Genomic DNA, 13,902 nt, shown 5'->3' with positions numbered 1-13,902 from the left:
ATAACGGTGCTCCGGCCATCGGGACGAAAACCGGCACTTTTAATTTTTCTTCCACAACGTTCACTTTTAAGAACATGTCCATTCTACCCATGTACTCCTCGAAACTATCACCGAGGACGTACGGTTCCATATTCCCTATTGTTCCCATCTTGATTAAATTTCGACTGACTTGACTAACTAAACTGACTAAACTTCGACTGACTTCGACTAAACTTTTGACTTGACTTTGACTGACTTTTCTTTTTCCTCGTCGTCACTGATATAACTTGACTCCGTGATGGCTGTTTGGTGACGGCTTTATTGCTTGATCGTAAACTAACACTAACACCTATCCAACACTTACACTAACTGTATACTACACTACACCTTCTGTAACGAGAAGCACTTCTTGCTTATGTAATCAAATTGATCAAGAATCATCCAAACAAGGTCATACACGCTTGTCTATTGACTAGAAAACCTGAGAGCAAAACATTTCAAATAATTTCCTCTTAGCTCTTAGAGTGAAATAAATCCTTTTTTAGCAAGAGTGCCTTCCTCAAACAAAACACAAGACTATTGACGTTTAAAAAAAGAAGCGTGGATTTATCAATAATATTTCATTTAATAACCATAGTAGTCCCTTGAATGGTCATGGACGAACTGCCAACTATAATTAGTACAATATTTGCCAACTATAATTAGTACAATAGTTTTGACCGCAAAAAGAACAATGTAAAGATATGATATTACATCAACAAAAAAAAAAACAAAATGTAATGGAAACTACAATATAACGGCAACCTCAACAAGAATCGAGCATAGCGACCCATCATCTGAGATGTGAAACATGTCTCAACTGAAGACCACAGAAAACGCTTCCCCGCATCCATGAAACAACGAGCAGAATGTCAACTACCGACGAAAAAGTATCGAGTACAATTCATCTACCCTCAAGGTATGTGTTTTCTTGTATTCGCAGTTGCGACTTGCTTAAGTGTATACTAACTTGCCTTGTTTCAAGACATTTACACGTTTACTTTTATTATTATTTTCACAGAATGAATCAAGGCTCAAAGGATGGTCCAATTCTTCAATGTGTTTGATATTCCGTCAGTTTGACGTAAACCTCTCAGTTATGGCAGAGTATCGATTCGAATCAGTTTCTCTATGGGAATTTGCTGAATGAAGGAGCTATGTATTTTATGAATAATATTAAGAAGTACGTTGTTATTAGTTGATAGTTATTAGTTTAACAGTGTAGGGAATAGAAATGAGGAACAGCGTTGTTTATTTTATATCCTTAAGCCAATTCTCAGTTTGATCGCTTCAATTATCCGCCCCAATCTTAGCGATAAGAAAACCATGCTATGCTTGTATCAATGCTTTTGATTATCAAATTATCGTGCATGAAACGATCGCCTCATCATCTGCTACAAAAAGCGACAACGGCATTCAGTTGAATTCAACGACAACAGACAACGTTCTTCAACGAAGAATCGCCAAAGGAAGCTCTTCAACAACGTTGCTGCATTACTTATTCAACATTGGCCAACCTGCAGTTATTGTGGAGCAGCATCGTGGAGATTGGGAGTCTGGAAGCAGCATCGACACGTATATTGAGAGCACAACTGCTTTAAAGTACAATGACATTTTGACGACGAAAAGAAAAGTGCTCAACATTACAACCAATCACCATCGTTTGCAGTTTTGATGAAACCGAAGTAAACACAACATCACAGCGAAAGCACATTAGGAGTGCTTATGAATACTTCAGTCAGATGGGCCGAATTACCGTTCATAGTGAAATGGATCAGTCACTGATTGAAATCACTCGGAGAAAAAAAAATTGGAAAGTCACGCCAGCTACTGTGGAGAAATTGTTGGAGAATAATCGCTAGATTGATGTCATGGATGGAGTCTCCGGAGATGATGCTACAACAATGAATAACTATCGCTTAGTTGAGCTTCGTGGAAAACACTTCAGCATATCAGGTATTTGATAATGCAAGAACATCAAACATCCGGCGAAGTATAATTTGCGCTTCGCTATGCAGGATATACAATTGAATGAGAGCTTAAACAATATAATTGATACATCTAACTGTATTTGAATTGCTGGTATTCGTGGTTCTCACTGCAAAGGTTGGTGGTGGTGACATTGATAATGATTAACGCTGACGATGCAGCATAATAAGGATACCGGAAAACTAGAAGCTAGGAAAAACAGCAGAAATTAGGTCCATTAGGTGTAACATAGGAATTGACAACTAAACCGAGATGGATAGGAAATGTAAATCTCGTGAGAACAGCAGAATGTGAGAGTAATGAAATGAAATGCGGCAAAGTGATTAGGACACGATGAATGAATCAGAGGTGGGTTTCAAGTATCATAGTTGTAAGTGAATAGAGTATATTTTATGTATAGAGCATATTAGCAAATCAACAAGCATCTAGATAGTCCTATGCTGTGTGCTTCAATATTTTCAGCGTCCTTTTAGTGTTCTTAAATTGATCTTATTATATCGTTTATCAGTTACGTTTAGGCACTGTCAGCATATCGATCGCACTTGTTGTTTTGTCGTAATCCTGAGGTTAATGCAATACTGTATTTTTTCGTTTAGGACGATTTAGAGTAAGAATGGAAAGATTATTCCGATTAGTATTGTAATTGTTTGTATTATTGATTATTTGAAACAATCTAATTGCAATTAAAACTGAAGCTTTTTAGTAACTGCACATCTGCGTTGTCATATCATGGTATCGATTGATTGGTTTTACTCCTCCGAAACTGTTGGATAAGTATTATGGAATGTAAATATAGATTGGAACGTGTATAGATATTTAATGTGAGAACGGTTAAATAGATTTAAATGGAAACGGTGCAAGTCGTGTATAGTAGGTATAAAATTATAGTTTTACATGAATCTCTTTTATTTGACACATGATTACAAAAGCGGAAGAAGCATTTTGACGAGGCTATGTGTGTTCGTAGCCTATGTGAATTTCATGAAGTCTCCCCATCCCACCAGAAGTCCAGATGCTGCCAGCCTGGAACGACCAGGGGAAGAGAAACGAGGTGGTTTTAGTGAGGTAGGGTCTTTATGGTAGCTTCTTCGGCCAGCCCTCACACTGTTCCCCAAAGTCAGGGGCTTTGTGGGCTTGGCTTGCGTCAGGTGCACCGCGCTTTACCCTTGGATTTCGTCATAAAGATTTCCACTTTTAAAAAAAATCATAAATGAATTTCTATTTAATTGGAACATTTTGACCATCTCAAGCTCCGCAATAATAGTTTAATGGTATGAAGTCTAATGATTGAAGTGATATAGCCTTGGCCACGATGTGGTACGGGCGTTTTCTTTGCGCGCATACTTGTCGCAAAACCGGACGGCTCATGTTAAAGGTGGATGATTCCTTTCTATAGTTAAAGGTTAAAGGTGCATGATTCCTTTCCGTAGTTTACAAAAAAAAATGGATAGAATCAATCGCTCATCTTCGGATTCAATATTAATATCGAATTCAAAAAGCCCTGAGGTAGGCCATTTAATATATCTGAGTCATCTCTTTCTTGATAAAACGGATGTGCATTTCTGGCTGAATCTGTTGAATTATGGGTTTAAATGGAGTCAATTTGAGTTCATAGACATTTTTATAACAACATTAACACTCCAACGGCTTCGGATGAAGAGCTTGTTTTTAGACGAATTATTTTAAAAATTGCTCGATGCTTGACTATTAAAATAACACTGAAACATAATTAGCGCTCAGGAAAACGCTGATTATCTTGGAAACAGCATCTCACGATATATTCTGCCCAGCATGATCCAAACGGCCAATTAATTTACATTGCCCCTATGAAAAGTTTTGGCTCTATTAAAAAGAAGCACAATAAAATCTACACAGCTTCTCAATACTCCAGCTGTCGCGGATGATGTGGACTCACCCTATAGCCTGCCACAAACCGCAAGCGGAGCTTGCGGCGCGGACGGAACGGTTCGCCGCGTATGAAGCGGCAACACATACCGGTTGCGGTCAAGGTACTTTAAAAAGACAGGTAGCTTCTTAACCGCTTTGACAGGTCACCATTTTCAATTTGTTTGACATTCATAGCAGGGCGCTTTTTATCAACAAAACCACGTGAGTTTCAAGAAGAAGAAGAAGAAGAAGAAGATATGGGCAAGTTTGGTGGTTTTATCAAGGAAAGTACCTGATTTCACTCTTTTTCGGATGTTTAAATGATTCATCTCTCTATTTAAGATCAATCGAGCAACCGAGTTATGTTTTACAGCGAGTGAGCACGGTCCAGGAACGCTAGCTAGCTCTTGTTCTAGGCCGGGTGGCAAGACCTACGGACCGATACCATATTGAAACAATAGGAAGAATTTTGAGAATATTTGCATAAACTTTAACTTTCGTGCCACTTTTCGTGAATTTTAACTGTCGTAATACCACAGAAAAGCGAAAACAGCTCCGAAAAGAGCGTTCCCGAAGTAAACATCCCACTAACCCGTGAATGTCAAACTCTGAAGTTTTTTCTAAAATACGATCGGGGATTTGTTCTGCATAAAGCTACCTGTCTTTTTAAAGTACCTTGGTCCAGACGAACAACAAAGTTATCGCGATAACTTTTGTTCTTCTTCTTCTTGTTCTTCTTTGTCAAACGAAACGTCAGGTTTGTTGTCAAACAAAATTGTGTTTAGGTGGGCAGTTTTTGCAATAAATGGATAAAAAAACGCACGTAAGTCCATATACAGTTTTTAATTTTGGGATCAATCCCTGTAATTTTCGTTTCTTCCAGAATCTCTACCTGGAGAAAGAGCGATGCCTTCAACTAATCCAATTAGTTGAAGCCACCCCTTGCCTGTGGGACAGGCGGAATGCCATGTACCGAAATACATTCCGCCAGGCAGGAGTTTGGGAGGAGATAGCGGCTAAAATAGGACAACCCAGCGACTTCTGCCGTAAAAAGTGGAAGTCGCTGCAAGCTTCATACCGTACATCGAGGAGCTATCTGCAAAAATCGATGGTGACGGGGAGCGGTAAGTGATTCAATTTACATAATGTCTAAATAGTTACCATTTCATATAAAGAAACATGATTTTCCCTCCAACAGCTGCTTGCTCGGTAGCAAAACCTGTATGGTTCGCCTATGAGGCGATGTCGTTCTTACAGGACTCCTTCGACGCGGGGTCCTCAATCGACCCGGTGAGTTGTATTATTTATAAGAATATATTTGTAACGGGTCGGGGCGATCCGGGTGCGAAGGATAACGTGAACCGCTGGCGTTCCACGCGCAGAACGCGGACTCTTACTTACCTAAGCTAACAGGTACTTATCGTAATAAGCGATGACGAAGCGGGGCTTGCGCTGCATCCATGACGCGTAATGCATCGGTCGTTATTTTATTTTCTATGTGCGACCTTCGCTTGCCTGTTTCTTACCCATCGGTTATGCATTATTGGTCGGTCAGTCCCTTATGCCCGAACTTCGTGTGTTATGGCATCCTAGTGAGGTTTTTTTGGGTTTGTTATAACCGACCTTCGTCGGTTATTTTTGAAATTATAACTTCGCGTTGATGATGCAGTTGCCCCGTTCACGACAATATTAGTTTGATATGTTTAAGGATTATGGTTCGTGAACGCGTGGTGTGGTTTAGTGAAGTAGACAGGGAGTCTTTTATTTCTCCATTTTATACATGTTAGGTAATTTTCAACATACCCTTATTCTTCATGGTTCATTTGAAAGTGTCTAGTTTAAATACATTCGCATTTCTAAAAGATTATTGCTTGGACGAAGATTTACAACTTCCAGTGGATCTAGAAGCTCGTTATTATCAACGTCTCGTTGGTAGTTTTCAGTGATCTCTGCTCCTGTACCCTCCGTATAAAATTGTGCAAGTAGATTGTGGCTAGCACAATTTTCTTTGCGGTGTCTTCGTTTTGTTCCAATACCGTTTTAAGCACTCGAATCTCGATCTTGATGATAATATCCCGAACGCCATCTCTAAGGTCATGCGAGCCTGGGAGTGCCGGTAATTGAAAATTCCTTCCACTGATCCTGATCGAGTATTTCCACCAAAAGGTCTAATACAGTAAGTTATGAAGGCAAATGCCTTTTCCCTTAAAAACATATAAGGGACTTTAATAGAGGAGTGTGGGTCGTTAGTCAAGCATTCTGGCTCCGGCATTTCCAGTAAATTATTTTCAAGCATGGTGTACAGTCTAGAGTGACGTAAAACTCCGCCATCGGATTTTTTTGCATCAACTATGGCCAGCAAGACGATGCTACAGAACTGTTTGTAATTGAAGTTGTCTGACCCCGAAAGATTAGGTTTTTTTATGCGGATATGTTTTCCATCTATAGCCCCTATATCATGCGGGAACTGCCATCTGTCTTGAAATGTCTCCGATACACGTAACCATTCATAATTTACAAATATAATTGAAAATTTACATTAACTCATCAGTTTCTACAACAATATTTGAGAACGGATCCTTAGTAGTAGTATTAAAATCATACAAGAATAATCTAACCATTTTCCTTTCTGTTTTAGCTTTACCAACCTGAAAAAAATGGGACCATTCTACCAGCGATAGCCACCATTCTACCACCAACAGCAACCGTTTCACCGCCAGCGACGAACACACCACCGCCAGCGCCGACCACACAACGCCGCATGAGGGCAAACAATGTCAAGAGGCGGTGTAATGAGGCTAACTTTCAGTATAATGGGGAAGTTTTGAAAGTGATGTCTGGGATGCAAGGAGTAGCAGAAAAGTTGGAGAACCTGCTATCGCAACCAGAGACAGAGGGTACAATATTCGGCACGATGGCGGCCAAAAAGCTGGACGCCATGTCCCCTATCCGCCGCAGAAAACTAATCCTTCAATTTGAAAAGCAATTGTTGGCAGAGGAGGAGTTGCGGCTATATGAAAACCATGGAGTCCGCATAGATTAATGTATATATGTAAATATTTTTTTTTCGTTAGTTTTAGTGATACTTATGTTTAATCCTTCCTGTAAATATTTCTTCGTTAGTAATTAAGGTATGAACTGTTCCTTTCAATACTTATGAGATAATGAACTAGTGAAATATACAAATGAAGTAAACAAACAGAAATACCAATAGTTAAGTGTGATGATTAAGGAGGAATGTTAAGGAGGAAGATGTTTTACATCGCGCAAGTTGAAACGGCAAGCAGGTTTTCAACTACGCTATAAACAAATAAAATATGCACAAACATAGCGCAACTGGCCAAGGTACTTTTTATATTGCTTAAGCCAAAAAAAGTGATTTAAAAAATCTTTCTACGCGATTTTGCGCGCGGCTGAGCGCGGTGAAAACGCATGGTACGGGCGAACGGTTGATACCGCTACGAATATAAACAATAAAATAATTAATAAATACTGTACCTTTACGTAATCGCGAAGGAGGGTGATTAAACTGTCGCACACTTCAGGAATGAAACATGAAATGGATTGTGTTGAAATCTGCAAATTTCCAGAAACTGTATAATATATCCTTTAATTTATAATGAAACAAGGGTAAAAAACCAATATATACACCTCAACTAATTCGGTAGGCTAACCGATTCTAATTGCATACATTTAGGGGCCGAACATTTCAAAATTTGGCCGTTGAATAACCAGTGGAATGAACAAGAACCTTAAACATGAGATTAAATAGGCTCTGCCACACGGAGCGTAAACTCTAGCGTAAACCAAGGTACTTTAAAAAGACAGGTAGCTTTATGCAGAACAAATCCCCGATCGTATTTTAGAAAAAACTTCAGAGTGTGACATTCATAGGATGGTGGGATGTTTACTTCGGGAACGCTCTTGTCGGAGCTGTTTTCGCTTTTCCGTGGTATTACGACAGTTAAAATTCACGAAAAGTGGCACGAAAGTTGAAGTTTATGCAAATATTCCCAAAATTCTTTCAATAGTTTCAATATGCTATCGGTCCGTAGGTCTTGCCACCCGGCCTAGAACAAGAGCTAGCTAGCGTTCCTGGACCGTGCTCACTCGCTGTTAAACATAACTCGGTTGCTCGATTGATCTTAAATAGAGAGATGAATCATTCAAACATTCGAAAAAGAGTGAAATCAGGTACTTTCCCTGATAAAACCACCAAACTTGCCCATATCTTCTTCTTCTTCTTCTTCTTGAAACTCACGTGGTTTTGTTGATAAGGCAGCAACCATAAGATGCTGCCACACGGAGCGAAAATTTGCGCGCAAATTTGCACATTAATGCCAAAATGTTTTCGCTTCGTGTGGCAGGCGTAAAACCCCGAAAATTTATGCCGAAATGTCAAACGTATTGTTTTCATCTGTGTTTTGGCCGCTGAAGTTGATTTCCGAACAAATTTTGCAGTTTTTCACGATTTTGTTGCTGTTGCTGTTATATTTATATTAAAAATGCAAAAACAATACGAAAAGAACCTACATTTTCGTAAATAAAGCGTTCGACAGCGTCAAGGGTTCAGCGAAAAAGTCCGCGGACGTATAAAAGTTTGACAGCGTGTAAGGGTTGAGCGAAATCGTTTTAGCATTAATTTTTTCGTTTGCGCTAGAGTTTTCGCCCCGTGTGGCCACGGCTATTTACTTTTTAAAATTTTGCAAATTTTAAAAAAGAAGCACAATAAAAAAATCTACAACAGCTCTTGGTTACTTCTGCCGTCGCGGATGATGTGGACCTACCCTATCTGCTCGCTCTCACAAACAAATGTCAAACAAATTTATCAAAGTATGCAATGAAGCAACGAGAGCAAAGAAGGAGGCACGTTAAATTTTGGGTCCTGCATTGTTTGCCGAGAGCAAGCGGATTTGCGTGGTTTTTAGTGCAGTGAAGGGCAGTTATTAGTTTAATTATGGCGCACCTTTTTTCTGATTTTAAAATGGAGAAACGGAAGTGTTTTAGATATTAAGGAACACGTTTTGTGTAGCGTCATCCACGAGGTTTTTTGAACGCGCGTGTGTGTGTGCGCGTGTGCTTCAATAGATGCCGGCATATTCGTTCCAGGAAAAAGTGTTTGTACCAGAAACGAAGCAGCCAGACTCAAAGACAATTGATTTTGTTGTGAGTAGTGTGTGTTTAATTATATTTTAGAAAATGGTGTCATTGTAATGAAATACGTTTGTGATGTGTGAGGGCATGTTTGGCTATTCAACAGATTCGATGCGAGGCCACCGGTTGATTGTGTGTGGCCCGGATATTTCTTTTGGTGCGGATCGCGGCCTCGTGCTCCGGTGAAATAGAATGATTATTGTGAGGTTAGAGGAGAGTAGTGCCCAGTTGAAATGTACCGAACGAAAATGCGGTTTAATTTATCAGAATTGCGTTTTGCCGGTAAATAGATATGCCGAGCATTTTAAAAGCACGAGGGTCGTGTTGGGTTATTTATACAGCCTTTTCCATGCCTTCAATTCGCTACCTAGGTTGCCTCTAGAAGAATATTTGAGAAATTTGTGACTATTATTTTCTGCCTTAAATGCTTCTTAATGATGTTGAGGTAAGTTGTGCGAACCGTGATGGTGTTTCAATTTTTTTTAGATTAATATTGATTCTATTTTTTAGCACTGGCGGATTCCAAAGAGAGCTGCTTTATGATTGCATTTTTATTGAGGTACTGTGATTGATGAAATATTTCAGTTTATATTTTATAGCATTGTGATTTATAGCATGATATTTTTTCAACAGAAATCGACGAAGAGAATGCCTGAACGTTGTGGATACTTGCAGCAAGCATTTAATGATGTCTTGCATTTAATCATGGAACATTTAATGAAGTTTGGAAATTGTTGATATTTGGTCCTCAGTCGGGATTGGACTTTGGATTCCTTTTCTTTCAGTCGTGATCGAAAAAACGAGCGGGACACGGGTACCAAGATGCTCTTATGACGGAGCGTTTATTAATTTCACCTGAGCACACAATTTTGTTTCCACAGAGCACGCACGTCCATTTATGGTGAGAGTCCAACCAGAAAGAAGAATGGTAATAGTGCTCGACTTTTCAGAACGGCTCAAGCTGGCCTGATTTTATACGCCACTGAAAACCGGAATGTGAAATTTAACTTGCTTCGTTAAACCGTTGCAAACACACGATCGGTCGCCACAGTACTCCCCTTCTAGACTGGAGTTATCGGTAGCGGAGCGGAATGGTAACTCTACGTTGGGACCGCGTTTCTCCAGTCGAACAGTGTGGTTGTGGGGATAGCGTCGTTGTGTTCCCCAGTCCGGGCGCTTCCTGTTGGTTATCGTCTGAGGATGACATCGTCGGAGGAATTTCCCGATGTGTTCGTGTCATGGTCTGCGATGGGATCCTCGTACCATACGCTGGTTTCAGGTGATCGATGGACATGACGGTAGGTTTCCCGTTGACCATTATTTGGAAAGACTTTGGTTTGCGTTCCAGTACTAGATAAGGACCTTGGTATGGAGGTGTTAAGGCGGGACGGACTCTTCGTTCATTTCGCAGGAAGACGTGAAGACGTGAAGATGCTGCCAGATCATAATGTACAAACTTCTTTGGCTTGTCGTGCCATGTTGACCATGTTGGCTGAATTCTTTCTAGGGTTTCGTTTAACGTTCGTCGAAACTCTGAGTGGTCGGAGAGCGTGACCTGTGGCTTGTCGTTGAGAAATTCGGCAGGGATACGTAAAGTTGTGCCATAAACTAATTCTGCTGGTGATGCCTTAATATCATTTTTGTACGATGTGCGTAAACCAAGCATGATTAGTGGTAGTTGTTTAACCCAGTTGCTGTGGTCTTTACAGCAGATGGCGCTCTTCAGTGTTCGATGCCATCGCTCTATCATCCCGTTCGCCTGCAGGTGATACGCTGTAGTCCTGATGTGCTGTGTTTCCAGAGCGACAGTGAGTTCTTTAAATAGTGCTGACTCAAACTGTTTGCCCTGATCGGTGGTGATGTGGGTAGGTACTCCGAAGTGGGCAATCCAGCCTCTCATCAATGCGTCTGCTACTGAAGATGCAGAGATGTCAGCAATAGGAATAGCTTGCGTCCAGGGGGTGAAACTGTCTATGATGGTTAAACAGTACCGGTAACCGCAGCTGACGGGGAGTGGTCCGATTATGTCCACGTTGATATGAGCAAACCTGCGCTCTGTCGTTGGATATGGTACCAACGGACTGTGTGTGTGACGTCCGATTTTTGCGCGTTCACAGGGCTGGCAGGTGTGAACGAATTCCGCAACCTCACGTCTCATATCTAACCAGACGAACCTTTCTGACACTGCTTTAATCATAAGTTGGATTCCTGAATGGCTTAGATCGTGGACGTAGTGCATTACCGTTTCTCTGAAGGCTTTCGTGACGTACGGTCGAAACAAACCCGTTGGACAGTCGTAGTAGAGTTTGCGTTTACTGCCTGGAATCGCGACTTTTCGTAGGAGCAGATCCGTCTTAATTCTTCCTTCGAGTATGTCACCCAGTTCTGGATCTTGAGACTGCCTATTGTTGCTAGCTCTGTTTATCTTTTACACTGATGTCGCTTGCAGTGTCTAACTGTAGGCATAATTCAATAGTGTTTATTTCGATCAATATGTACTTACGCCGTTGCTCCGCTGAGCACTGGTTGACCTCCACTGCCTCGCTCTCTGTTATCTGTGGATGCTTGTCATTAGATTTTCGACACACTGATTTTATGTAGCCCTTCCTGCCACATTTATGACATTCCTTCATCCGAAATGGACAATCTCTGTACCAATATAACCTGCCACATCCATAACATGGATTCTTAGGTTTCTTTTCAGTTTCATTTTTATTTGATTTCGGTATTCTTTCTTGGAATTGGCGCTTCTGTTGGCGAACAGCTGAAATTTTCTCGCTGGGTCAGGTAGGTGTTGCTTCCAGCATTGCATTGTCACGACGCAAATTTACAATGCGCTGACATTCGCTTGATAATTGCTGCAACGTAATATCCTCCCGTTCTTCGACCCGCAGCAAAAGCCTCGAGCGTATTTCCGACTCTTTTTCTGCTCGTAAACCATATACATATACTAGGCATTTGAACTGTTCTTCTGACATCGGTCCTATCTGAAATTCAACGCATGCCTTATTGACCCTGCTCTCGAATGCTGTGTAGTCCTCTCCCGGACGTTTTTATAGTTGCTAGTTCAAACATTCTAATTGGTACTCTATTTGCGATCGATGCGATTCCACAAACATGGTTTTAAACTCAACAAATCGGTCTATGCTAGCTAATCTATTAGCATATACCCGTGTTTGTTGCCTAATAATTTTGTCCGTAATCAGCATTGCCGAAAACTGTGCCTTTCACTGCATTTGTTGACTTTCTGGGCCGCACTGTCCTGACGCCAAGCTAAAATGGCACGCGTTATCTTTTTTCCAAAAGTTGACTCGGTTCGAGGGTATTGCCCACCGGCTCTCACTGATCGTGCTTTACTCTCTAACCGTTGCACGTCGCTGTTGCGAGTAATTTTTACCCACGGTTGATCAAATCACTCCTGAGGGGCTGCTGAAGCGTATGAACAAAAATCACTACTTTCTGCAGATGCCAAAAAGGTTTTCCTCGATCCGGTTCGAAGGACCAATGTTCTCAATAGCTCTTTTCTACTTTGTTTCATAGTTTACTGTGTACTGTTCGTTTATTCGATACTTCATTCTAAGTTCAGTTCACTCCAGTTCCTAGTTCATTCGTTCACTTTAGGCATATACACGTGTATTTGTGTAGTATATTCACGTAAAAATGCGATAATTGCACTGTGAAGAGGCCCAAAAAACCCAATTTGGTCGATTTGATCCTGATCATGTACGAACTGAGAAATTCCGTCTGCTGCTATGACCGAGCAGTCGATGGCGTTTTTCTTTCGGAGCGTTGCTGTCACCAGGAGATGCACTGAACTGGTCTTCCCAGAGTGGAGGGGGGGGGGGGGGGGGGAGGCTAGTCGGTGGCCCGTATCTGCCAATTGGTGGATAATAGAGAATTACCACGGGTGGGGTTCTCTAAGGCACCAGAAGGCTGAGCGCTGCCCAACTATTCAACCGTCCCGGGATTGCGAAGGCTAGTCGGTGGCCCGTATCTGCCAGTTGGCGGTCAGAGGAGAATTACCACTGGTGGGGTTCTCGACTGTACCAAAAAGGCTGAGCGCTACCCAACTATGAAACCTTCCCAATGAGGAGACCAAGGTGGAGTAACCTGTAAGAAGATGAATAGCAGTAAAATGCAGAACTGCAACAGGTTTCCTGTCCAAAATACAAATCCCCTCCTTTATTAAAATCTAAGGGTTTTTATAAACTTAATCCGAGTTGCGCGGGGAAGGTGACTGTTCCCTTCTCACCTCTTCTCCACCCCTTTCGCCATAGCTTGTCCTTATGTAAAGTACAGGGCCGGTGTAATTGGTGCGACTCTGGCAGGTGGACGTCATCGGACTGATTCATTAACATCGGGTTGGCGCAATTGGTGCGACTCCGGCAGGTGGACGTCATCGGACTGATTCAGCAACATCGGCGCAATTGGTGCGACTTCGGCAAGGTGGACGTCATCGGACTGATTCCGCAACATCGATATTTCTGCGCCGACGTCCTGGGGGGGGGGGGGGGGGGGGGTTGGTCCAGAATCTTCCCACGGGCGCCTGTTTACTTGTCGATGTATGTTTATGTTGTTTTGCTACACATCCCACAAGAGATCATTTTTCCCCCTCGAGCGTCCTGCTCGCCGCCCCCTAGTGCCGTGGGAATGCATCCCCTTTTCCCCTCGGTTGCTCAGCTAACTTGGGCTCGGCGCTGCCCGACTCCGGGCGGTGTTCAATCTAGTGCGTCAGCATTTATCTTGGCGTGGCTTAAGATCTTGAAAAGGAGGCGGGGCTTGATGTTGCGCGCGTACCTCCGCGGGGAGTTTTTGCTGGCCTGATGCGCTCACCTAAGCGGAGTTGCATGTGTA

At 41.8% G+C, this 13,902-nt stretch overlaps 1 protein-coding gene and 1 long non-coding RNA gene across 2 annotated transcripts; both read left to right on the top strand.

Moving 5' to 3' along the window:
* The first annotated feature begins 4,637 nt into the window (after positions 1-4,637).
* LOC125948727 (transcription factor Adf-1-like) lies at positions 4,638-7,093 on the top strand. The gene is made up of 4 exons (XM_049675068.1): positions 4,638-4,717; positions 4,778-5,018; positions 5,093-5,184; positions 6,533-7,093. The coding sequence occupies exons 1-4, from the start codon at positions 4,700-4,702 to the stop codon at positions 6,935-6,937; spliced, it is 756 nt and encodes a 251-aa protein (XP_049531025.1). The 5' UTR covers positions 4,638-4,699; the 3' UTR covers positions 6,938-7,093.
* A 1,672-nt stretch (positions 7,094-8,765) lies between these two features.
* Positions 8,766-12,888, top strand: LOC125948742 (uncharacterized). Its single transcript, XR_007468605.1, has 3 exons — positions 8,766-9,493; positions 9,559-9,607; positions 9,682-12,888. It is a non-coding gene; the product is annotated as an uncharacterized LOC125948742 (long non-coding RNA).
* The last annotated feature ends 1,014 nt before the right edge of the window (positions 12,889-13,902 follow it).

The sequence above is a fragment of the Anopheles darlingi genome, chromosome 2 (genome assembly GCF_943734745.1).
Source record: "Anopheles darlingi chromosome 2, idAnoDarlMG_H_01, whole genome shotgun sequence".
Classification (NCBI taxonomy): Eukaryota; Metazoa; Arthropoda; class Insecta; order Diptera; family Culicidae; genus Anopheles; species Anopheles darlingi.
Note: the sequence above shows the minus strand (reverse complement) of the source record. Positions and strands in the feature narration are given on the sequence as shown.